The sequence below is a fragment of the Vipera berus genome, assembly GCF_964194415.1.
Source record: "Vipera berus genome assembly, chromosome: 12".
NCBI classification, from domain to species: Eukaryota; Metazoa; Chordata; class Lepidosauria; order Squamata; family Viperidae; genus Vipera; species Vipera berus.
In genome coordinates this window covers 19,835,638-19,862,836 of record NC_138215.1, presented here as the reverse complement: position 1 = coordinate 19,862,836, position 27,199 = coordinate 19,835,638, and the positions used below count along the sequence as shown (strand labels likewise).

The 27,199-nt window shown below is 42.0% G+C and overlaps 1 protein-coding gene across 1 annotated transcript in view; it reads left to right on the top strand.

The window, feature by feature from the left end:
- Nucleotides 1-27,199, top strand: part of THSD4 (thrombospondin type 1 domain containing 4) — a gene marked incomplete at its 5' end in the record, with an annotated part of 116,786 nt that overhangs the window by 16,205 nt on the left and 73,382 nt on the right. Inside the window, 2 exons of the mRNA XM_081337271.1 lie at nt 3,150-3,249; nt 26,745-26,881. Of these exons, the coding sequence (XP_081193397.1) occupies nt 3,150-3,249; nt 26,745-26,881 (237 nt within the window). The remainder of the gene's footprint in view (nt 1-3,149; nt 3,250-26,744; nt 26,882-27,199) is intronic.

The window sequence follows — 27,199 nt, the reverse complement described above, 5'->3', positions numbered from 1 at the left end:
GTTTTAGAAACACTTGAAGTTATATTAGGCGCAGGGCAAGAACTGTCTGATCAGTCACCATTTGATAAATAAGACCCAGTGGGATGCTCAGCTGGAAGGGGATGGAATAATTAAAGCAAATAAAAGCATTTAGAAAGAGCTGCAAAAATAGACGGGAATGTTGTTGCTTGCCAGATGTGAAGATGTGTCCCTGCAGGGGAAAAAATTCATCGTGGTACACACAAGGTTGGGTTGCTGGTTGAGTTCCAGAACAATGTACAATGCGTGTAGGATTGTTCATTCATTTCCTTGCTGGCTAAGAAACAGTAGTTTTGAGAACCCAAATAGGCCCAAACTGGGTCTATAGACCCAAACTGGAACCAACGAAATGCAATTAGACATGAGCTTGTAGAACCTGTTGGCCATATGAGGTAGTCCAGACAGGAAACATGGGAAATATGCTAATTCTACATTACATTAACAGAATATTTCAAGTCTGAAAGTACTCCCCTCCCACTTCTTATAGTCGAGAAACTAAGGAGGGTCCTTTCTGAAATGTTTGCTGCATCCCGATTCCTTCTGCCGGGTTCAGCAGCCTCTTATCTTCCCTTGGCTGTGTTCTTCCCTCTGTCTCCCAATGTCGCTTACACATACCGTTACAACATTCTTCTGCTTGTGCTTCAGCCCAACTAAGTTTGTGAAATGATATATAGACGTCTTGAGTTATAACTAGGACCTTCCCTGCAACCATCGAAGCTGTCTACCGTATTGACTCATTCCGGTTCTCCCCCCCCCATTATGTGGGGCTGAATTCCGTGGGTGAGCTTGACGCTATGTAAAGGCTCTCTTTTCTTGACTCAATGGCAGGATCTAAGAGGGCAAGAACACGAGGGATACTGACCAGCATCCCTTTCCTTCCCCTCCAAAACAATGCAACATTTATTTTGCGTTCTTGGAATGGTCGACAGGACCATACAGCTCATCCAACAATATTACCTGAGATGTTGGGGGGGGGGTGTTTCTCAGAATGGGCGGATTGAAGTAGAACCAAGCTATTATGATTGCTAAATTTTGGGAATGTCTTTTCCTGAGATGGAGATAGGCCATCAAAACAGAGGAGGGGGAAGGAATCTCTTTTCTAACAGCTCCTCCTTCCGTCTTCTGAAATGAGAATTAAAACCAAATGGTGCTCCAAAGAAACTGTTCTTTTAAAAACACAATGAAGTAGGGCTAGATCAGATCCCACCCTCTGTAGGTCCCTTCAAACCATCCCACTGAATACCCAGACATTGTCCTTTGACTTTACCCCCATTATTTTTTCTCTTCTGCCTTGGCTTTTCATGCTATACTTCTGATTTCTCTGAAATATCTTCCTGTCCACCTGTAAAGTTCATGACCTTCTCCAATATTTATAGCAGGGCCTGGGTCTTCTCTGCCCCTTGTTTGGCTGATGTGGGTTTTTCCCCCCAATTATTTCTCAATCAACCCAGCCCTTCCATCTGTGAATTCTCTCAACAGCCCGTATGTTTTGTGGGTTCACTGCAAACAATATGGACCCTTGGGAGGAGCTTTATAGACCCTCCCCCCTTTCCCATTTAGAGTGGAGGGGTTTGATTTCTCAGCCAGATCTTCATCTCAACAGCTCAAGTTTCCTCTTTCAGCCCTTTGGCCCAGCCAGGAGTTTCCAATTACAAATCATTGACTTTGCAAATGGCTTTAATCCATGTTCTATTTAAGCATGGACCTTCAAGCCAGATTTAAGCCATACGTTTTGTGACAGAGAGCTTTGTCTTTCTTTTCTTTGCTTAATTAGCCTCTTTTCTGCCCCTTTTTGTCCTCCTCACATTCAGTTTAATAACTATAATATACCTTACGTTTTCCCTTACTCTGTAATCACCAGGCCTCCTTTTTTTTCCTTTTAATTTTTTCTGTGGCTCTTGAGATTTCCTGTATATCATGATTAAAAACAATTAAACTAACAACAACAACAACAACAACAATGAACCAAAAGAGGCAAAAAAGGCTATCATAAGGAAAACAACAATTGCAGATGCTCTGTCATACCAAGACTTAACATTTTACTGTTTCCCATTGTGCTTGCATTCAGACTATCGCCATTGGCCTTGGTGACCGATAGGCAGATTCTAGCGCTCTGTTTCACTCCATAGGCTGATATCACTATGAATTGATATTTTTGACACCACTCTTCTAAAAGTCCAAAAGAACCTTATAGTTCCATTGACAAGCAGGTATATCCTGCGCATTATTTATTTAGTCCTTAGTCTTTATTTGATTTATACCCTTTCTTTCCTCTCTGATGAGTCTTCAAGGCAAATTGTTTTTCATTTATTTGACATATAACTGTATACAGGGATAATAATAATAATAATAATAATAATAATAATAATAATAATAATAATAATAATAATAATAATAATAATAATAATAATAATAATAATTGCTTTGTCTGATGTAATTAGCAGATGAGCTAGAAAGTTATTCCTTATCAAGTGGAAGCCTTTAGATTTTCAGCTGGATTTTGTCCACTGGAAATAAGGTTTTGCTGATTTCTCTTTGAATCAAGTGCCTCGTGCATTGCATACATGTTCTATAAATACAACCTCAGAGACAAGGAATATTTGGATGGATTTTTTAAATGTGTATTTTATGAAAGTGTGGCCGTAGCTGAGCGAATAGCCAACTATGTGATAGTATTGAAAGAATTTGCTCAGAATAGCCCCAGGCTTAGGAGGGTCTCCGAGATGTTCAACAACTCTAACGTGGTTGTCCATTTTGCTATAAGTCGGGCTCCAGGATAAACAAGGATAGATATTTTCTTTTTTTTTGGTCTTATTTCCAAACTGATTCTATTTGATTCCATTCATGTTGTATTATTGGGTTTGGAGACTCTGGAAAAGGCTGCTCACTAAATGGATGTAAAACTAACCATAGTTAGGAAGGATGAGCTTTTAACCGATGTTAAGAAATGTCCTCATTGAAATGGCGTTTATTAGCATCCTCAGTTCCTGGATGGGCATCCAGTCCATTCATGGCAAATGGAAGATAATCTAGGATTTTCTATTGGATGTTATTCCAGGAGATGTGGGCCCTGGTCCTCCTAAATTCCAAATAATGTGGTTAATGTATCTTTCCCACAACTTATTTTACAGGCCTGCCTTGAGAGCAGAAACATCAGAGAGGTGCAATGTGCGTCCTACAACAACAAGCCATTTATGGGCCGTTTCTATGAGTGGGAGCCATTTGCTGAAGGTAAGAAGGCACCTCTGTGGCTTGGTCGAAAACGTGCGTCCACCCTCCTTCCCTTTTTTGCGATGTTGTTCACTGTGGAGGGTAGGGGGGGGATGGGAATATTTAAATATGTCATCTCCCAACTTATTCTCTACCAATCCTCATATTGCAGCACATTGCTGGGTGGAAATTGAAATAGGACCTTCTTGCAAATGGGCCTTATCTGTCATGGTTGAACCTGGTTATTCTTGGCCCCGTTTTGTGAATGTCCCAATGGCATAGGGATGTTTGAATAACGGAAGGGCAGAGTTGGAAGGGACTTTGGAGGTCTTCTAGTCCAACCCCCTGCTTATGCAGGAGACCCTACATGGCCGTCCAATCTCTTCTTAAAAACCTCCAGTGATGGAGCATCCACAACTCCTGAAGGCAAGTCATTCTATTGGTTGATTGTCCTCACTGTCAGGAAATTTCTTCTTAGTTCTAGGTTGCTTCCTTCCTTGGTTAGTTCCCATCCGTTGCTTCTTTCTTGCCTTCTTTCTTGCCTTCTCTCCCTGAGTCCTTCGGGAGAAGGGCGGTATAAAAATTTAATAAAACCTTTAAAAAACCTTTAAACCTTCTGGTGCTTTGGAGAGTAGTTTGACCCCCCTCTTCTTTGTGGCAGCCCTTCCAATATTGGAATATTGCTATCATGTCACCCCTGCTCCTTCTCTTCAAACCCCCCCCTCCTGCCTCTGAGGACACCTTGTAGAATCATTTTCATAGCATTTCCTACTAAGCTGAACTTTGCTTCGAAAGCTCGTGAAGATGTCATAAGTTGAGGACTACCTATAAAAGCATTCCTCCTGTCTGCTTTGGCATTTGGGGAATTGCAAGCCGGGTGATTTCCCATTGTCGTGAGTTGATCTAATTATTAATAAATAATAATGTGCATTTCTGGATGAAAGGGTGATGTGGAACTGCGGCGTTTAATCAGAAAGAGAACGAAGAACTGTGTGTAGGTAAGAAGCGGTCAGAAAAATATCTTTGGAACTTTCTTTTTAAAAATATCCATAAATTGGGTCTTTTTAAAAAATTTATAGGTGAAATAGACCCAGCTCAGCACAAAACGTAGAGCTGCCACCTGAGTCGGCGTTTATTCCCAGAGCTGCCATTTTGAATAGGTGCCCTGTATGCACTAACATAACAGGGAAATGAATTTTAAAGCCATCTAATTTACTTAACCAGAACAGTTTCCTTTCCTTTCCTATCCTCTTTCCTAGTTTTTCTTGGAATTTGATGATGAACAAGGCATTTCAGCAAAAGAAATAAGGGAACCCATTCAGAAAGTTTAATCGAAAGGTAGATTCAAAACTGCTTCCCTTTCACCATTTCATACGGGCCATTTCAGTGTTATTCTCAGTGCTATAAATTGAAATAATGTCATAAATAATGTTGAAATCCAGTTATGCCATGCGTTCGGAAATTATGGGCCTACAAGCTCTCATATTCCAAATATTATCAACAACTATGAAACAGAAGAAGACAACCTAAGACTCCTTTGGTGTGTTCCTGAAGGGCTGCCAAAAGTTTATTTTATACTGCAATTTTACTGAGATAGAAGAGAAGAATGTTAAATACAGTGAAAAACAATCCCATTAGCCATATTTATTTCTCATTAAATTCATCCAGTTGAATTTCTAACTTGACTTCCCCTGTTAGGTTTTGAACTGTGGCTCCTCAGCAAAAACCTAAATGCAATTCTTGGATCAAGGAAAATTGAGGGAAATTTTTTTGAAAGGCATTCAAGCGTACAAGTTTGAGTTATTTTATTGCTCTCCAAACCAAGAACGGTTCTGAACCTCAATACATTCGTGGGCAACCCTATGGAGTAGGAAGGATAAAGGAATGAAGGAGAGGGAACCCATACAGCTGAAGGACTTTTAAACAACAAATTGGGGTCACGTCAACATGCAAATGTGGCCTTAGGATATTGTGAATACCTTGTTTCCATCATAAGGATGTTTACCACATCAGACGTCTCCCCAACTGTGTACTAAATTTGACAAATATGGAGGCATTAGTAGAGTCAAATTTCATTTCTTCATTTTTGGGGGCCAGCTGACCTTCTTGAGAATCTGGCTTGGTGGATCACCTTCTAAGCTCATGTAACTGACTTAAACCAAGGAATAAGCTCTCTGGCTTTTCTTATCTCATAGAGGAGAGGACGTTGCTTGAGCCTACCAGAATAGCAAACAAGAATTGGCTGAGATCAGCAATGTCAGGTTGGTGCATTCTGGATGAAGAGAGGTCCCACAGAAGAAGGCCAAGATCTGTTTTTTCTTGTTCCAGAACATAGGACAAGGAAGAATGGACTTAAATTACTGAGTGTTAGAGGGGAAAAAATCCTAATATTAAGAGCAGCTTGACAGAGAAATGGTGGGACTCTTCTTCATGGAAGTCATCCAGCAAAAACTGGACAATCCTTGTCCAAGAAGGTTTATCTTCTATTCCTGCATCAAGCAGGCATGGCTTTGCATGGCCGAGTTTCAGATTCCACAAAAGCTTGTTGCAACATGTTTGGGTGTCGCTTTTTCGGCCTCCTTCATGCTTTCACTGCACACACATTTCTTCTGTCAACACTTCCGATAAGGGCACCAACAAAAGGAACAGAGCTCTATTTCGCGATGACCCTGAGCTTCAGAAGAAGGTCCTGAGAAATGTCACCTAAAGTACTTTAAGCGTCGGTGATCCAAGGGTTCAACCACCTGTCAACACGATGGCTGCCTTTCTCAGCACAAGAGCCTCTCTTTCTTCTGTCATGGTTCCAACAGACAGAGACAAAGCAGATCTCTGAGGCTTGGAAATTCCTCAAAGAACATGTTTATTCCTTACAGAGTATCGACATGATCAAAAGTGAAACCAAGTCTGAATTTCCCACTAAAAATTACCCAGTTCCAAAGTATAATGTCCCACCCACAAAACTGTGCCATCCCTATGTTCCCCAATACATTCATTTGGTGGACTTTCTTATACACATCCAGTCCCTGATCGCGGGAGCAGCAGATGACCTTGGTTCCCATGGGACAGAAGATTATTTTGACTAAGGAAGCACCTAGACATGCAGCCCTCCCTTCGTCCTATGTGGAAACCTAGAATGAGAAGAAAAAATGGCTGCAGCCATGTTCATTGTAGAGTTGACATTTTCTCTTGTGAGAGTTGTTCGAAGGAAACCTGGCTGGCTGAACATGAGAGTGATCGTAGCCACAAAGGTAGACAGCCCTGCTTTAGTGCCGTCAATTATCATTAACCTCCCAAAGTGATTCATACGTCTGTTGTAAAGGGAAGGATGAAACTTGCAAAGGTGCCGTTAAGCAGGCATGAAATAAGCAAAGTCTGATTTTATGTTTGTATGAAATGAATTGAATGCACTTGGGAGACGACCTTGTTTTCTCCATTTCTTGGTAATGTATGTAGCTTGTAAGCAAATCCAGAGACAACTGAGACATTAGCGGACGAACTCCTTCTGGTGAGAAATCTGTGGGTTGAGAAAGGCTGACTGAAGAACTGGGATCTATGTTTGCAATTTGCTCCTGAATGAAATCCTCCCTAGATTTCTGTGAGTATGCTAGCAGAAGGACCCAGGACCGGCAAGGAGAATTCCTTTGGATGAAGGCAAACAGCTCAACAGGCTTATGGATACGAACATCCAGGAAAAGTGAACTTCAAATGATTTAAACATGAGGATGATCTGGAATTGTGCTCTCTCCACATCTGGGATCTTCTGGAGAGCAGTCAAGATTTAAGAAGATTCCCTCAATCTCCTCATTTTGTTCTTTGGCAGCCAAAAAGGTTTTTTTTAACTTTTATTTTCTTTGTATTTTATATTTTGTATATTAAATAATAGAAACAGTATAAATGAAAAAAGCACATAAAATGTGTTCCATCTGAAGTGAATTTCAGTCAAAATCTATAGATTAATTTGAGCAAATAATTTACTTTATGAAAACCTTGGAGATGTTAAGCAGGACAACGCTGTACCCCATTTTAGTCTACAAAAGTCTATTTTGAATACATCTCGCAACATGGGTGAAATGCTAGGCTTTTAAGAAATGTTTAAATAAAAGAACCCTCCACATTCTTGTTTATTCAGCTCTCTTTATAGTATGGACTTAATACTGATTTTTTATGAGTTCTCCACCTCTCCATCCCTCAGCTTGCTGGTTTTTTTAAAAAAAGCAGGCTTTTTCATCCCGTAAACAAACCTTGGTTAATCTTCCCTTTTGGAAAAGGAGTTTTTGTTTCCTGCTGTTTTAACTTAGAGGTGAACTCTCAACCTTCCATAATCTCAACCGAAGGAAATTATCCGGATTTCAGTAGAAGCCAGAACTGGGGGGGGGGGGGAGATGCTTACAGGTCAATGCCAATGAATACCACATTCAGGATGGAGGAAATTTCACACAACTACATCTGAGGACATGAAGCTGCCGGCTAAATAGTTTGAGGAGCTTATGATAAAACATGGGCTTTTGTTACAGCAGTCGGATTGAGGCGAATGGGAGAAAATGAGGGGTTTTTTTCCCCCGCAAAGACATTAACATATGTATGAAAAGTCCATTAATAGCTCCCTGTGAAAAGATGTGTGGCAACCAAGTGAGGTGAAGGGACAAGGGATCACCTGCTTCTAAGATGTTATTTCACTCGGATTCTGTTCAGCTGCCAAGATTTACTGGCATACTTCTGTAGGCGATCAAATCGCTTAATAAAAATAAAGACAAAGAACGGGCTTTTCAGACTGCGTTGGTCCACTGGATGCCATTGGAAATGGCTTTTGGAGAGCCTCCTGCTTCAAAGTCCAGCATAGTTGTTGTCCTGCTGTTTTCTATCCTGGATTGTCAGAAGCCAATTTCCTCACTTAAACTTCTAACACGGGAAAATACTTTCTAGAACGTAGCTTCCATTTGGCCTGAAGCTCCATCCTTCAAGCAACTGGCCATGATTGGAATCAAGCTAGGGTCGATGTTTGGTGTCAAGCAGGGGATTAATTGAAGGTAGAAAATCAACAGGGCAGTGTTTTACCTGTCACAAGGGCGAACTGAAGCAAGAGGGATATCCTGGGAACATTCTTTTTCTCCTTCCCCCATGAAATGTGAGCTTCCTTTTGCCTGATTTGCCTTTTCAGCCTCCTGGGTTCATCTGGGTGATGCCACTGAGAATAATTGCATCCCAGTGACGGGGAGCTTCTCATCCTTCATCTCAAGCACAGAATATAGAATAACAGAGTTGGAAGGGACCTCGCAGGGAGCCCAACCCCCTGCTCCAGCAGGAGACCCCCACAATATTCTGGACAAGTGGCTGCCCAGCCCAAAACCTCCAGGAATGGAGCAACATCTGAAGGCAAGCTTGTTCTACTGATTAATTGTTCCCGTTAACAAGAAATGTTTCCTTAATTTTAAGCTGAATTTCTCTTTGATAAATTTCTAATTGCAGTTGATTTGAACATTGGATACTTTATTTTCTAAAATCCTCGACTGGCTCCAGCTTCAGAGGTGTCCACCTAAATGAGATGCTTAAGTCAAACTCCCTGCTTTGAATTCTTCTCTTGAGTCAAACACTTTTTTGGGGATGGAAGCTCATCAGAAAAGGATCCAATCTGGAAATAAGGAGACATTTTCCAACAGTGCGAAGAATTAATCAACGGAACAGCTTGCCTCCCAGCACTGTGGGGGCTCCATTGCTGGAGGTTTCAAGAAAAGATTGGACAACCATTGATCTTGGTTGACATAAGCCATAAGGACTCTTGCCTTGAGCGGGGTGGACTAGAAGACCTCCAAGGTCCCTTCCAGCCCTCCAATTCTATCAATTTAGCTACAGCTGATCTCACTGCTGGCAAAAAAAAAGTGAGTTCATAGCAAGGACTTTCATTACTGAGTAATAAAACATTTGTGCATTTTTATTATAAGCACTACTTTTTCTGGCTCCGCATCCAGAATCGGGAGCAGAATCCTATTTAAAAGAATTCAGGAATCCAGCCCTAAGTATGGAACATATGTTGATTGCCTTCAGTTTAATCGCTTCCTTGTTAAGAATTCCCCAGCGCTCCTGCTGACATATGGTAAAATAACATTTGAACTTAGGTTTCTCTTTGGGTCTATTCTCCAGATGTTTTCACTGATCTGTGGGGATGTGCAAAACCTTACCAATGGATGGGGTTGGGGGTGTGGGGGGGGGGTCTCGGAGCCTTCTGCCATGTTGTTCTGCAGCATTTGCTGTTTTGCCTCTTTTTAAAAGCCAGCTGGGTTTATCCCACTGAAGCTATAATATTAAATTATTTTGACTTTCAGCAGTTCACGCCTTTCTTTCTTTCTTTCTTTCTTTCTTTCTTTCTTTCTTTCTTTCTTTCTTTCTTTCTTTCTTTCTTTCTTTCTTTCTTTCTTTCTTTCTTTCTTTCTTCCTTCCTTCCTTCCTTCCTTCCTTCCTTCCTTCCTTCCTTCCTTCCTTCCTTCCTTCCTTCCTTCTTTCTTTTTTTGCAAAGGGGAGGGAATAGGGCCTTTTTCCGATTTCTCTCTTGGATGAAGAAATACTCAGGCAGTCTTGGGTATGCAGAGAGTGGCTCTTGTTAGCACATTCTGAATGGCGCTGGTCCTAGGCCATAAATGGGCAATCCATCTGTTCAGAAAACTTTAGCTAGCGAAAAGACTTGAATGCATTCTTTGTGAATTCCACCACCATCGGAACAGATCTGCTCTTCAGGTCCTCTGGTGGCTTTCACTCTCTCCGGTGTTCTCGCTCAAAAAACAGCTCTGGAGCCAAAGCGTGTGTTTAAATCGCTCACTTTGGTCTGTTCCTTTTCCGGAGTACCTTAGGGAACACCTGCTGCCGGCATCAACTTCCCTCCGCCCTGTGCGTTCCCACAGAGAGGGTCTCCTCAGGGTGCCACCGGTCACAGAATGTCGATTGGTGGCCCCCAGGGGGAGATCCTTCTCTGTGGGCGCCCCGGAGCTATGGAATCAGCTACCGGTGGAGCTCCGGACAGCGCCCGATCTTCGCTCCTTTCGCCGCAAGCGAAAAACATACCTTTTTGAACAAGCTGGCCTGGCCTGATGAGGGGACTGGGGGGGGGTTGTTATTGTCATTTTACTGGGGTTTTAAGATGTATTTTTAGCATATGGGCATGTATTTAATTATTTTTTAACTTTTGTAATCCTGTATTTTTATTCTTGCCCTGTTCACCGCCCTGAGTCCTTTGGGAGAAGGGCGGTATAGAAATATTATTAAATTAAATTAAATTTTTATTATTGTCTTTGGTCTTCCTGGAGTCTCCTATCCCAGCCTTTATCTTGGGGAACCTGCTCTTCTCAGGTCCTTGGTGCTTTCTGAGCTTGGTGATTTGCTTGTAGACATTTCATGATCCAACTAAAGAACATGGTTGGTGCTGAGGATGATCATCAGGCCTCCTGCATATAAACAGAGAGCAAACCCCATTCCCTTCTAGCACTGATGAGATTACCAAGAGCCTTGGTGGAGCAGTGGGCTAATGCCTCCTTAAGTAACACCAGCTGCCTGCAATTAGTGCTGGTTCGCATCCCACCAGGCTCAAGGTTGACTCAGCCTTCCATCCTTCTGAGGTAGGTAAAATGAGGACCCAGATTGTTGGGGGCAATTAAGCTGACTTTGTAATAATGCCGCTTGGGGTGGGTGTGAAAGCCCTAATAAGCAGGCATATACATAGAATGAAGGCTACTGCTAAGCTTGTAAGCCGCCCTGAGTCTTCGGAGAAGGGCGGGATATAAATGGAATTAAAAAAAAAATAAAAAATACCTACTTGGGTCATGAAATGTCTACAAGAGAACAACCAAGCTCAGAGACCAACAAGGACTCCGCAGTTCTCTTGGATCAACCTTCAGGATGTATTGGAGTTTGGTGGCCAATGAATTTAAGTAAATCCTTCTCCTCCTTAAGGTTGGCTTGAGTCTACTCTTGAGCAGGATCTGCAAACAGAAATTGAGGTGAAATATTCCAGAGAGTTAAGCCCAGGATGAGAGAGAAACCATGGATTAAATCATGAATAAAATTCTATCTCTGAAATTGCAGATTTAGTTTGTATTCCCTACACACAAAGATAGATAGATAAATAGAGGGGGGGGGGAAATCTTCTCTTTTTTAAAATCAGGATGTAGGTTCTCAGTAAAACAAATAGTGGGTGGGCTAGCACAAGAGATAAACACAACTACTCTTTGAATAAACTCCTTTCTGTATTTATTCTCCTGCATCTTGGTTGTTTAGCTTATATTTTAGTGGTGTTATGGTTACGGGGGCTATTTCCTTCAAAATGAGATTCCTCTGCAGGGTTAATCTTGAAGGCAAACTAGAGGTGGCCCTTGCAGGAACCTTTGGTAGTTGTAGATCTTTCTTGAAAGTGAGAGGGTGCACCATTTTCTTTTTAATAACAATTCAATTTATTTTGCCATTCTTTGCATCTGGCTCTGGGATTATCTTCTTGGATCCCTGTCGGTTTTGGTTCTCACTTTTTGTCATAGAATCATAGAACCATAGGGCTAGAAGGGACCTTGGAGGTCCTCTAGTCCAACCTGCTGCCCAAGGCAGGAGTCCTCATGCCAACCTGGGCCAATGGTTGTCCAATCTTTTCTTGAAGACCTCCAGCAGTGGAGAACCCACCACTCCAGGAGGCAAGACGTTCCATTGATTAATTCTTCCCACTGTTGGGAATTTCCTCTTTATTTTCAGGTTGGTTTTCCTTCTGACCAGCTTCCTTGTCCTCTTGTGCCTATCCCTATCACAAACATGCCCTGAAAACAGCATCTTTTCCCCACTCAGATCTGCCACTTGCCCCTGGCCAAACGGAATTCCTGGGGAGGTTTCCTTCAGCAACTCTGCCAAGACCCCAGAGGGCTACCTTTGCCCTCAAAATTATTTTTGAGCCGATCCTTAAAACAAAATGTTTGGAAACCCGTGTCCTCTTTGGCTGCTAATGAGGTAATGAATTGGAAATCTCCTGTTTGGTGTGGGTGTGTGTTTGTGAGTGTGTTGGGGCAGAGAAAGAATGCAAAATATTTGGACCATTTATTGATGCCTGGAAGGCAACAACTCATCCGACAGGGAAGGAGTTGATCTTGGCTTCTAGCTGAAGAAAAGAACTTCTCCCTTTTTTTTCTTTTTTTTTGCCGACAAGGATAATTCTTCCACTTATTCATCGGCTGAATTTTCATGTCAATATTTGCGCTTTTCACAGTCTCTTTGTGTTTGCTTAAACTCTACATTCTTCTGTCTCCTTCCTCCACTGTGTTTCAAGAACCTGTTGAAGGAGATAGCTTTAAAAAATGGATGACAATTTTGCTTCCTTAGGATGAACCGGGGGGCCAGATGAACCCGTGCAAACCTGCGGGAGTGTGTAGCAGGGTTTTTTTATATGTATTTGTTTTGTTTTTTAAAAAATCCTGCCTTTATTACTTTCATAGCTCCACAGACAGAGGGCTGAGATTTATCTTCATAGATGGCAAGAATCCCTGGCAGGGCTCACCCTCAAACTGTTTCCAGTCTGCTGGCTTTGCAATTAGACCAGGAAACAAAGGTGTAACTTTGCAAAAGTGCAAACGCTGTGATTTAACCATTGACTAAAGCAAGTTGTGGCAGGCATGAAAAGGAGTGTTTGGTGTGTGCATCACCACAGTTCGAGACTTCATTCTTGGCTGAGTTCAATTAAGCTGGGATCTTTATATGGAAAGAAGAGAATATTTGTAGCTCAGGGTTGAACTGCGTGGTCCTTGGTGTTCTCCGAGTTTGGTTGTTTTTTTGCAGACTTTTCATTACCCAGTTAGGTAACATCATCAGTGCTAGAAGGGAGGGGAGGAAGGGGAGGAGGAGGAGGAGGAAGAGGATGATGGGGTCCTTTGTGTTCTCTAAGTTGGGTTGTTTTGTTGCAGATGTTTCATGACCCAACTAGGTAACATCATCAGTATTAGAAGGGAGTGGAGGAAGGGGAGGAGGAGGAGGAGGAGGAGGAGGAGGAGGAGGACTGTGGGGTCCTTGGTGCTCTCTGAGTTTGGTTGTTTTCTTGCAGATGTTTCATGACTCAACTAGGTAACATCATCAGTACTACAAAGGAGTGTGCTTCTAGCATGGATAATGTTACCTAGTTTGGTAATGAAATGTCTGCAATAAATCAACCAAGCTCAGATAAAACCAAGGACCCCCCAGTGGGATTTTTTATGATGGTTTGGGAGATAGGAAGAAGGTAGTCCATGACTCTGGAGTAAGAAAACAGCATAAATAGGACCAGTTCTGATAAATGTCATGGAGAAGTCTTCCCGCTAGAAAATGTTTTTTTTAGCTTCTATGCAAGGAAGTGACCTACATACCAAAAAGCCATCAGTTATTAAAACTCGCCAATGCACATTTAAAATCTGCATCAGTCGTCATACGTAATCATCTTTTAGATGATTCCCTTTTCACGATCATGACTTGTTGGAAATGGATCCAGCAGATAGCTAAAATTTGGGCTCAGGCTGCTGCGTCTTTTAGTTAAGTTTTAGGGTTAATTCCCCAGGGTGGTTTTTTAGCACTGTCCCATGGCTGAATATGGCAAACACATTTTCAGGGTGAAAACCCTCAGAACGTCCCAGATTCATTTTTAAAAGCACGTCGTCTCCATAAAGTTCTGCAGAGAGCTGCAATTTGCATCTGCCTGGGCTCCAAACGAAGCCTGGCATATTAAACAGAAAAGCCCTAGTTGTGCATTGTTGTGAGATGCCACTTGGTCGGGTCAAGTCTCAGAGAAATTGGAGACTAGACTTTTGTGGTTCCACTCTGGATGGCTAATGCTCTGATGAATGAGGCCTCTTGGATTTGGGTGAACCTCGAAAGGAAAAACTTTTCTTTTTTTGCAAATATAGGTGTCATGCTTTACAGAAGCAGGACCTGTGACTGAGACATTTCACACACGCCAACCTTAGACTGCATGCCTGTTGCTTCGGTAAAACAGAAATATTTCTTCCCATCTGTTAATATGAGCCACCTTCGGAATTGACCCAAAATGGTGAATCACCTCTTTGGACTCCGTCCCAGCGGCTTTCAGTGGCTGCAGGGCTGACGATGGATGCCTTTTTCCCCCCTTTCTTATTTTCTGCCATTGCTTTGGTTTAAAGAGCAAAACAGTTCCTCGAAAACAAATCGCTTTAGCATGCAACATCACACGAGAAAAGGATAAAAAAACAACCTGTATTTGGAGGGATATTTATGTCTCCAAAAGCCAAAAAGAGAGATTAGCCACTGATTAACCTTTCCCATCCTGATCCAAGCAGTCATCCTAGTTTACAGAAGTTGCTCAGTGATGAAGCCTGGTAGAAATTAGGATCCCCCTTGAACCATGATTAAACCTGCGGTCTGAGTGTGGGTGATACCCTAGGATGGCCACAAATTAGCCTTGCGTATAGTTTGAACACGGTTTAAGTGTAGATAAGTGGGGAAGCAGCTTTATCTGGATCGGAATCTAGAGGAGTCCAGCCAATTTACCCCTGTACTAATAATGAAAAGGCATGGAAGCAATTTAGTCCAGGAAAAAGCACATTTTTGTGAAATCTGTTCGGCATGAAAAAGTACCCCATTTAAGCTGAGCGTTTGCTTTAAAAGGGATATTTCACAGTCCTTGGGCTGTTCTAGTTCCCCTGCCTCTTTCTCTTCCCCATCAACGGTCCTTATTAAAAAAAAAAAAAGCATTTTTTTAAAAACCCGTTTTGTAGAAAGACGATTAACTCAAAATGCAGAAGCCTCTCAAAATGCAGACGTTGACCCTGGGCTTCAGATTTGATTTATTCAGATTTTCTTGGCTTTGAGCGATTCTGAGTAACTTCTGTTTAGCTAAGCAAAGGAGGTGAGTGTTTTTTCAAGACTGGCAGATCTAAGCTTTAAATTGCTATCTTAAATAGTCATCAAGAACAACTTTTTTCTCTGATTGGGAGGTTCAAGTATCTCAGAGGTCAGAAATTGGCTGAGATCTATGGAAAAGGAAGACAAAAGGGAAGGAAATGAACAACTGATGATTTATTACAAGCTGGGGCATTTATTACCAAGCATCTCTCACAAAATCATATATCTATATATATATATATATATATATTTGATATAGACAAGAATGAATCCTTGGTCAATCAAGGTGGGCTGCAGTCCCTCAGATATTTTACTTATAGCTTTTAATCTGGTTTAATTCTGTTTTCAGTCTATTCTTTAATTTTTGTATTGATATGGTTTTATAATGATGGATGGAGAGAGAGAGAGAGAGAGAGAGAGAGAGAGAGAGCGCAGACTCTTCCAATAGAGTGTAGGTAGAGTAGTGTGGGGTTTCTTCAAGAAACCTTACAACTGAATGGTGGAAGGGTTAAAAAAATAAGATAAATAGGTCGTCATGGTAACAAACCAAACAAAACCCCGGCATCCCCATCTCAAAGTCGAGGGAATAAAAAGGGAGGCATGTGTAAGATGGCTAACTGTGGCTTCCTCCATAAATCTTTAAAGAAGCTTTGAAATGTCTCCAGAGTTTGGGTTCATTAAAAAAGGGGGACTGGTTTGCATCATAAAGTGGGAAAAACCGACACAAAATAGGTTCCTTTTCTTGGTCTGTGGGTTCTGAATGCCCATATCATGGGGTGGGTGGGTGTTTGTTCTGAATTTAGGATTCCCCCTCCGCCTGCTTTGATTCTTTTCTCCTCACACATTGAAGTGGGTTGACATTTCTTTAGAGGGAGCTTGATGGAAAATATTGTGCTCACCAGCTTTTGTCCACCAAAGCAGGGTAGTTCACGGGCCATTTTGAAATAGCATTTCAAAAGAAGTTGGGGGAAATTCAGGTTATCCTTAGCTGGTGATCAGTTTGGTCCATAGAACAAGTCAAATCAGTTGGGATCCATTCACTCAAAGGGTGGTAGAAGACAATGAATCCAGGAGAAGCAGAGACCTTGAGACCCATTGGCACAGGGGAGACCATCATGCTTTCTCTTACTGCTCAAGCCTTGTTCACAAGTTCTAAAGTTGCCAAGGTTGGACATCCCTACTCCAAGGAATGCCAAATTAAGGGTTTAAAACAGGGGTCTCCAAACTTGGCAACTGTAAGACTTGTGGACTAATAAAAGAGAATATTTGTAGCGCAGAATAGAACTATTGATGTTACCTCCTGTACTTTGGGTAATGAAACATCTGCAAGAAAACAACCAAGCTCAGAGAGCAGAGGAGACACCAAGGACCCCAGAATCTTGCTTCTGATTACCACTGAAATCTGATGTCACATAGAGAAGATCTCAATTTCCAGAATTCCTCAGCCAGCCAGCAGTTGTTTTTTTAAATGCTTGCTTTGCTCAAGATGTTTGTTTGTAGTGGTGCAGATTTTTTAAATTTTTAACACGCACACACACACACTCACACACACTTTTTTTGGCTTTGAAAATTTCAAACCACAGCTATGCATTCCATCTATCGCCTTTAATTTTTAAATCTTCTTTCCAGAGTCACAATTTGCTTTTAGGTCTGTTCCTCTTCACCTCCTTAGACATTCTTAGCCATCGAGCTCAACAAATAGTTCTGTGGGCTTTCATTAGCTGACTTCTCTGCAACACAGGAATGGCTGATTTAGGAGATGTGAGGGTCGTTGAAGGCTGTGGGCTACATTAGGGTGAGTGCTACAATGGAGAGTGGATAATGGATAACATCGGTTCTTGCGAAAGCTGCTCTTTGGGGGGGGAAGACATAATTTATAGCTTTCAACTTGTGAGTACATTATTCTTTTTGGTGATAGTAGTTTGGCAAAGATTTTTCCCACCCTTCCCCCCCCTCCGCCTGGAATTTTGCCAAATGGCAAAGAAAGAGACCTCTCTTTTCCACTGGGATAATTGTCCCCTGGAGCTGGGACCATTGTCATGGGAATGCTTTGGTTCCCCCTTCCTGGAAGATCTGGGCTCTATCAGTTTGTTAAGTCAAAAACTCATTACATTATGGATGAGTGGGCTGTGTGAATCCAGTTGTGGTTTGTCAAACCATGGTTCATGGTTTAGTTTAGAATTATGGAGTTGTGGAGTTGGAAGGGACTCAAGATCATCCCATTCAATCATTTGCAAGGGGTAGGAAAACCAATGAAATGGTTCTAGAGAGAAGGCTGGTCAGCCTCTTCTTAAACCACCCCTCCCCAGAACCACAAAGACGGCTTCCATTGCTAGACAGGTCTTCCTGCCAGGAAGTTTCTTCTCGTGCTTAATTTATACGTCAGTAACAGCAACGTAGGCCTAGTTTCTGTAACTGTGGAAATTAGATCTTGAACATCTTCCCTATAACTTTTCTTTCTGTTATTGAACAAGACTATCATGAAGTCTCCCGCGGTCTTGTTTTCTTCAGACCGAACATCTCAAGTTTCTTCAAGTTGTCTTGACCCTTCTCTCCAAGAGTCTTCCTGCATCCCCAGAAGGAAAAGAAAGAAACTATAACTTAACTCTGATGCAATGTGTGGATGTGCAGCAAATAAAACTATACACAACTATGCTGTGTTCACATTCCAACTCGTTCTGGAAATAACTATTTTCTTTCTCACACAGTATCTCTGCATCTCTATTTTTTCTTTTTATCTGCTTTGGCTTGGGTTGCGTTAGTGGCTCTCCCAGGGTCTGGCTGTGGGATGGAGATGCTGGTTAAAAAAAAAGTCTGAAATTAATTCCAGACAAGAGCGCATTAACCATCATTGGGTCCCAAGACTTGGACGGCTTTGAGGCTTGATACGATCTGCCCTTTCAGGCTGTCAGAGAAGGCTGAGATACATTCATGGCTGATCTGGAAAGTTGTGCTGCTGTAGAACAATTGTTTTCTTCCAGATCTACTTGGTGAAAACTCCGTTGCATTTTCTCGCTAGCGTAGATTTACCAAACATCAGAATTAAGTTAATCTGCTGTGAAGTGCTCATGGTTGATAAACTCTGGGTAATAAGAGCAACGCTTCTATTCCTGTGTTGGAACGCTGCAGTCATCACGGTATGACCATAGCCGAATGGAGAGAGAAGAAGACACAGTCCATCTCAGCACAAAAAGAGAAGGAATCGATGGTCCAGTGACTTAGTTAAAGTGTGGAACTAGGAGTGGGAGGACCCAGATTCAGATCTACCTTCAACCTAGAAGGTCACCCACCACCCATGGCTTTATCATCTAAGGCACCTCCATCCAAACCAGCTATATTTGTGCATGGCTTCTCATTCAATAGTCCTGAAAATGTTTCTTTCACCTCCAGCCAAAGCAAAATGATCAACCTGCTCTAAAATCTGCCGCTCTTTGATTTGGATCCCCCACCCGTGGTTTTAATGAACGAGTACTACTTAAGAAGACAATACCTCTGTTTTAGTATTAATTGGTTCTCCCTCTTTTTTTTTAATTAACCATGGTTTCTTGGAAGGCAGGTGCAGGTTGTCACTAGGACTGTGCTCATGTTGCACAATCCCCCATGGTTAATGTAACTGTAGTTAGTTCAGTCAAGACACCAGGCAAAGATATGGTTGAATCATAGTTCAGTTGTTGTTTATATATAAACATACATACATACATACATACATACATACATACATACATACATATATATATATATACACACACACACACAAAGCCAGACCGTGTGAGTTAACTTTTCTTTTTTACTTTTCCCTGCACGCAGAGAAACAATCTGAACAAAGGCACTGAGCTTATTGCCCTTAGCGGCTTTCAACAGTTTCAGCTTTGCAAGGCGTTTTAATTTGGAAGGCATTTTAAATTCTTGCTGCCTTTTTTTTTTCTCCTTGTGGCAACCCTGCTGGATCATATATTTTCATGGCTTTGCAATTGCCCAAGATCTGAAGGTATCCTCTGGGCAAGAGAGAGAAGCATCACATTTGATGAATTAACTTTGTTTTGGGTCCAGCCATGCCCCGTGCCTGCTAATATAATCCTGCTTTTGGTTATCTCATTAGAGCTAGATGTATTTCTTAAGGATCTTACCAGCGGCCAACCTGATTAAAGAAAAAAGAAAAATCAGATCTTGCGAGCCAACTTGGAAGGGAGGAGAGAAAGAGACTGGGGAAATCTCTTTTTGGGGGGAAGCGTGGACTTGCAGCAATTCATTAGAAGATTGGAGCAGGATGCTGGCAATTATATCCAAGCAATATTTAACTTTTATTTATGCTCTTTCAGCAAGCTCGAGTGCTTACATCTTGCTTTCTCAAGTGTGGCGAAGATGTGTTTGGCTGCCCCCCCCCTTTAAACTTGTTTGACAAAAGCAGATTGCAAAGTATTCAAGCTGTCCTTCAGATGTACAACTGTGTTAAGCTTCTTTGGAGTACCGTTGTCTTACTTTTCAAGTTAAACCTTTTAAAAGTGCTGCACAACGTAACCGAAACGATGACATCGTTCACAGGCTGGCTAGGGAATTCTGGGAACTGAAGCGCACACTCCAGCCAGTTCCTGCTCATCTTGATAATGACGAGTGGAATTCTTTATTAGTGGATATACATTGAATTAAGTCTCCTCCTTTACTTTACGAAACAAAACTCGTCTCTTCGAGCTGCTCCTTGCTTGGGGTTTTGCCTTCCTCTGTTGGAGGAGGAAGAGCCCAGATGTGGCTCCCTTCTCAAGTCTTTGCTCTGCAGGAAGCAAATTCCAAAGTTCAACTTCCGGCACTAAAACATTCCTGGGAAGTGAGGAGAAGAAATGGCCTTTTCTGTTGGAGCTTGAAGGCATAGACCCCTTGGATGGCCCAGAACTGGACTAGCAAGATTGATGAAGTATCCTTGAAAGCCAAGACTGACCACCAGATAGATGCTTCCTGCATTTGCAGTTTTGCAAACGAACCCCTTTTTTGAAAGAGAGGTTGTAATTTTAGCTTGTTCTCCTATGAGTCCCCAGCAGTAATAAGAGCCCCACCTGTCAATGGGGCTTGCTCGCTCTCCATTGTTTCACAGGCACGTTGCAGCCTGCACAGGCTAATTGTACTCTGTCCTTCCAAAGCATTTGGAGCTGAGCAGTGCAAGACAAAATCTTTGATCTCCTGTGCTTTTTAGCTTGAGCGATGTCAATTAATGGCAAAAGTTGGGTGTCTTCTGGAAAGGGTGTTTCTTCAGCTAACTCAGCAAGACCGAAGTCAAAGCTTTGTGGTCTCCTGATAGATTTGTAGGAAACCTTCTTTGTCATGCTAATTCAGGAGGCTGCCTGCCTGCCTGTTGCTGCCTTCCCTAACTTCTGGGGGTTTTTTTGTGTTTTTTTCCCTGAAGAGAGGCTTGCAAGAGCTAGAAATGGGCGATAAATCATCTTCCCAAGTGAAAGGCTGGAATGTTCTCCTCTACGGGGTGTGAACCTGACAATACCCTTTTCCCTCTCTTCTCTTTACTTTTTCTCCCTTCATTCATGATGTCATAGCAGAGGTGCATTCCCAAAGATTGCACCTGGGGCAAAGCACATTTTCCCCTCTAATCTGCAGAACTTTCAGAGAAGATGAAAAGTTGCGAAGGGAGGTAAACTCAGGCCATCTTGGCACCCTGCATTTTCTAAGAGCTTATCTGCACTTCTCATTTCTCTATTGCGGTGTCCTCTGCCAGGTTGAGCTCTTCCTTCATCAGACAAAGGGGTGGATTACAGCTTTTGGTTTTAAGATTGGATCTCAGCAGATTTTTGTTGGGTGAGAGTGGAAATCCTGCAGAGAGACTTCCAAACTGCATACACTGATCTGCAGAAGAATGTAGGTCCTTTGGACAAAACGTATTGAAAGGGAGATCTGTAATGGAAGAAGCTACTATCTCACTAACTTGTCGATCCGTCTTGGCTTTCTCCTTCCAACCTACACGGAGAATTATTACACTGCTATGTAATTCATAGATGAATGTGGAACTTCGAGCTATGTCATATTCACCAGCATCTTTGAAAGGTAGACAAATTCATAGAAGAGGCAGGTCTATCTCTGTCAACTGACTCTGGTGGCCCTAGATGACACCTTCATGTTCAGGGCCATCCTACTTCTCAAAGACAAGTTAATGGAGAGGACAAGAAAGGTTGTTCTTTTAACCGTGGTGGGCCTGTTGGAAGATAGTGTGGAACTTCCAACGAGATAGAACTATACCACTCAAGCCTTGAGTTTTCAAGAAAAAACTAGAGTGAGACATTCCTGATCCTTTTGCTATTGATCTTCCATGGTCTTCAGCTGTGATATAGATAGTTGATGTTGAGAGTTCACCAGGAGAGAAGCAAGAGTTCCCAGTTTTTGGTTTGGGAAATGGTTCGTTTGTGAGTGAAGTCTTGGTTCCATTATCCTTTGAAGATTTGTTTATATTGGTATGTTGCCATGAGATGGTGCATCTGCTTGTCCTGGCCCCCTAATCACAACCACTTAATAAAACTACATTTGTATGGAACGCTTATCACGAGGAATAAATACAAAGACAGACAGAGTGAAGTTGGGTGAGTGGCTGGGTGGATGCACTTCCTTCCCATAAACTGTGGGGAAAGTTTATATAAATATAAATAGATGAAAATGACATGTAAATGTATACATGCCCAACTCATGGAGAACTTCACAACTGCGTGGACTTGTGGAGACCCCCAGTGGACATTTAGTGAAAGGAAGAGGACTTTTGTGGTAGGTTTCCCCTTTTTAGAGAACAATACTTTTTCTTCCCCCTTTAACGCTCCCCACTTAATTTCTGTTGTCCCTTTGGCTTCATCTGGTCTTCTTTATAACCTCAATATTCCCTTAGGCAAAATCAAATAGTGTCTAATTAAGTGATGTTGAGAATTTCCGGTTCTTTAACCCCAAATTTGCTACCTCAGATATGTCTCAAAAGGAGTCACATTCAGTGAGACAGGTGGTCATCTACATTTATCAGATAAATCAATAACGTTCTCCAGGAGAATCTATCCCCAGCTTGTTCCTTCAGGTCTTGCAACTATCACTCCACCCCCTTGCTGCTGGAAAAAAGGGAAGGAAAGAGAAGAGGACAACCCACAGCAAGGGGGTGGATTTACAGTTGGAAGACCGGGAGGAACAAGTTGGGGACAGATTCTCCTGGAGAACATTATTTATTCGTTTGATAAATTTAGATGACCACCTTTCTCACCGAATGTGACTGTGGATGGTGTACAACCAATAGTTAAAGCAATGTGGTTACTAATAGCATCAACTGAATGAGACATAAGCGATCGATCGATCGATCGATCAATGTAAAGATCCAGTTCTCATGGAAGGAAAGAGAAGAAGATGGCCAGCGGGAAGGTGGATGAACTTAGTGGTGATGGGGCCACCATTGGAAGACTTGAAGGACCAGATTAGGACTAGATCATCACGGAGAAGATCTATGTGGTCGCTAAGAATCAGCATCAACTTGATAATCATTTGATTTTGTAACTATTCAGTACATCTTACCTGGTTTTTCGGGCTCTACACAATAATTGAAGAGATAATATTGCCTAGTTAAGCTACTTTGAAAATGAGAGGGTTAAAAAAAAAAAGCCTGTAATATGTAGGCATCACAAAGATAAGCTGATCTCACTTCCTTCTAACCAGGCCACACTGTGCTCTGTTGGTAGCATTGCCACTGAATCCCATTAACACAATGGGATCCTTATATGTCTCCTCCAAAGGAACTCCAATTAAATCCAGAAGGTTTTATTCTAGATTGCCCGAGATTGCGATTTCTCAGTGCAAATCCTTGGTGACTTTAATGCAAGGATTGAAAATAATTTAAATACAGCACTAAGAAGATGAAAATTTGTCAGAAGTAAAATTAAGGAGAAGGAACTTTACTGAGATTCTTTGAGCAAAGATGGCCTAATAAGGACAAAACATCTAAATGCCACGAGACTAAAAGCAGGGCAAAGGAAGGACAAGTCGTCCGACTGAAATAAGCAATTTTAGTTACATTTTGGGTTGAAAAATCTATTTAATGTCTATTTTATTCATGGAATGCTCTTAAAAGCGGTAAACAAATGGTATGTTTTTTGGCTCATTCCCACAAACTCTTAATAATCATTTTGGGTGCTTTTTCCATGGTATGTATTTGGAATGAGCGATGGGTTAAGGGTTGACAGATGTCAAGGCCTGAACAAATTCAGGAAGACTTTCCCAAACTCGATGAAGATTTATGTGACCCGGGGAGAAACAAGAGTAAGCATGGCAGATAAATTAACCCAAAGAGATTAGAAAGGATCAGTGATTTATGAAACATGATTCGGTATTCAACAGATTGGAGACAAGAAATATGAAAACTTCTTGGCTCAGAAATTTCCCAAAGAAGAAGATGAGGCTCTTAAAGGGTAGCTTAACCTGCGATTTCTATATATTTTTCCACACATTTCTATATCAAGGACTAGATCTGCAGAATACGGAATAACAGGGTTGGCAAGGACCTCGGAGGTCTTCTAGTCCAGCCCTCTTTTGAGCAGGAGACTTTATGCTATCCCAGACAAATGATTCTCCAATCTCTTCTTAAGAACCTCCAGTGTTGGAGAACCCACAACTTCTGGAGGCAATTTATTTAGATTTATTAGATTTTAGATTTATTAGATTTATATACCGCCCTTTCCCGAAGGACTCAGGGCGGTTTACAGGGCATTTTAAAATCATATCAATATAAAATACAAAGTTAAAAGAGAATTAAAAGATTAAATTATCCCTGAAAATAAAACCCCAGTTAAAATTCTCAGCCTGGGCCAGAGAGCTCAAAGAGCCAAGTCTTCAGGTCCCGGCGGAATGAGCGTAGGTCAGGGGCAGTCCTGAGCTCCACGGGCAGCTGGTTCCAGAGGGCAGGCGCACCCACAGAAAAGGCCCTCCCCCTGGGTGTTATCCACCGGCAATCTTTTACCGGCGGCACCCTGAGAAGACCCTCCCTCTGCGAGCGCACTGGACGAAGGGAACTTGATTCTGGCAGCAGGTGTTCCCTCAAATATCCCGAACCCTCGCCATTTAGGGCTTTATAGGTCATCACCAGCACTTTGAATCTCTTTGAATTTATTCCACTTATTAATTGTTCTCACTGTCAGGAAATTTCTCCTTAATTCTAGGTTGGTTCTCTCCTTGGATAATCTTCCATCTGTTACTTCTGGTCCCCTCAGGTGCTTTGGAGAATAGGTTGACCCCTTCTTCTCCCTCAAATACTGGAAGACTGCTATCATGTCACCCCTAGTCCTTATAAGGACAAGGTCCTGTGGGCAACTGGTTGTCATGTTGAAGAAGAAGTTGCATCCAAAACTGTCCTTGAAGGGACTGTAACCAGATATGGAAGAATGTGCTTTAAAAATTAGAACCGCCTCATTAAATTGGGAGCATCACGATGGAGTTTAGAAACAGATAAATGCTCCTTTCTTGTCTGACTTGGTTGCTTCAGAGATTGTAAAGTTAATCCTGCCTGGGTTTCCGTCCAAGAGAAGTAGGATCAACTGCCAAAAGTGAATTTAGTGTGGTGAGAACAAGCATCTTCTTCATTGCACGTGCTAAAATCCATCTCAAGATATCTCCAAACTACATTTGGGAGAAATCAAAACCGCCCTGAATAAAAAGGATGATGATAGGTTTTGGGGTTAGTGTAGCGTGGGCTTTCCAAGAAATCTGCTACATTAAACTTTATATCATGCAAAGAAATTGATTATAAAACGTAAAACTTGCATATTAGGGAAGGAGAAACACACATGTGGGCAGAAATCTTAAGCTATGAATGCAAGGACGGGGGCGGGGTGTCTGTAAAGAACTGAATTTGGGAAAGAAAAAAAGTAGAATCAAGCAAAATCAGATGCCCACCTCTTTTAAACAACTGTTGGCTGTTTATATTGTTAGTGATAGATTTAAAACTTGTAGCATGGTATTGCAAAACAGTTTAATCTCTTGGATGCAGGCCTTTCACCATCCAAATCCTGACCACTACATCAGCCCATGAAGAAACCTAGTCAAGTAGAAGCTCAGTCACTTCTAGAGAAGTTCTTGAAAAGGATCAGATTCCTGTTTCTTCCTCTTTCTCACCCTCCCCACCTTTTAAAAATAAATAAATTTCTGCAATGTTCTAATTTTTTATTTTATTTTATTTTATTTTAATTCCATTTATATCCTGCCCTTCTCCGAAGACTCTGGGCAGCTTACAAGCTTAGCAGTAGCCTTCATTCTATGTATATGCCTGCTTATTAGGGCTTTCACACCCCCCCAAGCGGCATTATTACAAAGTCAGCTTAATTGCCCCCAACAATCTGGGTCCTCATTTTACCTACCTCGGAAGGATGGAAGGCTGAGTCAACCTTGAGCCTGGTGGGACTCGAACCTGCACTAATTGCAGGCAGCTGGTGTTACTTAAGGAGGCATTAGCCCACTGCTCCACCAAGGCTCTATTAAATCTAAGCCAACATTTAATGCCAACGCAGCCCAAAATAAAGAGACCTCATGCTCAGTTTTAATTTGGAGGGAAAAAATTAATCTAGTAAAACAAAGAAATATCTGGATGAAGTTGGAAACCTTGACATCAGAAAGATTTTCACTTGCTTTGGATGTGGTTCAGATGGTTTGCTTTCTATTTTGCACCCCTTACTGTACTTGGTAAAGATGCCACAAACCTGGTTTTCCAAACACAGTCCACTGTCTCAGCTCAGAGAGAGCCCCCTTCCATTTCTCTGTCTTTAGAATATAACAGAGCCGGAAGGGACCTTGGAGGTCTTCTAGTCCAGCCCAATAGTGCTCCCATCATCCCATCTCCTTTCCTTCTTCCATTATAAGATCGCTGGCAAAGAGAACTGGCATTACCACCATCCAGCTGTTTCTAAAACTTAAAGGGAAGAGAGAAAGATGTCGCGACTGCTGCTGGATGTTGGGCAGGAAGAGGCCTTGGCACACGTTAGCCAATTGGAGGAGGGAGATAACCATGGGAGAGGAGCAGCCAGGCAACTTGCCAACATGTTCGTGGCTTGTTTCAAGAAACATTCAAGATAGCATTTCATAGGATTCGCTTAATCCCGAAGGCTCAAGGATAAATAGGACAACTTGGAGTCTTCCAGAGCTCCTTGAAGCTCAGTTTCCATAAATTCCATCCAATGTGACCAGTGGAAAGACAGTGTAGACATAACAGTCCAACAGTCTGAAGGATCATAGTCATTGGACGTAGGATGCCCAGAAGCAAAGGAAGACAATTCCTTGTCTCCAGAGTTGCCCAAATAGGTTGTGGGGCAGGAGAGAAACCTGGTTTGTTCCCACGCAGCATTACGAGCAGGCATCCCTTGAAAAACGTTTGCAATTTAAACACAATTTGACTTGCATGGTTCCAATGCAGGGAGTTGGTTCCATTTGGGGGGATCTGATTGAACTTCATTTGATCTGATATCCCAACTGAGTCCTTGCATAACTCCTGGTCCCAAACCCTTCCTCCTAAAAAAATAATTTGCTATCTGATGCAACCGCTTCACTCTGTTCACGGTAAGGTTGGCACAGTTAAGCAATGTTAAGAAGATTTGGGGAAATATTTGTGTTTGCGTGTTGTCCTACTTTTACCCTTTCTGCCTTCCTTCCAGTGAAGGGCAGTCAGAAATGTGAGCTCAACTGCCGAGCGGTCGGCTATCGCTTCTACGTGAGGCAGGCAGAGAAAGTCATTGACGGGACACCATGCGATCAAAATGGAACCTCCATCTGCGTGTCGGGGCAATGCAAGGTAAGAAGAATATCAACCTTGAAGTTGGAAGCTTCTTCCATCTGATTCCTGTGGCGTGATATTACCAAAAGAGAGAGAAAACCAGCAGGAACATCAATATTTTCTGTACATTTCTTTGGACTTCTTTTTATAGATAAACACAATCTTTTTCTGTAAGTCTAGCTTTCTCCACTTGTCCACATCTGGAGAGGATCAGACATGTTCTTGGAAGTTATTTTTAGTGATTCAAAGCATAGTTGGAAGCTTGAGTTATCTTTGTAGATGGAAGATATGGCTGAGTTTCAGATGACTTATTAAGGCATCTTTTGATATAAGGCG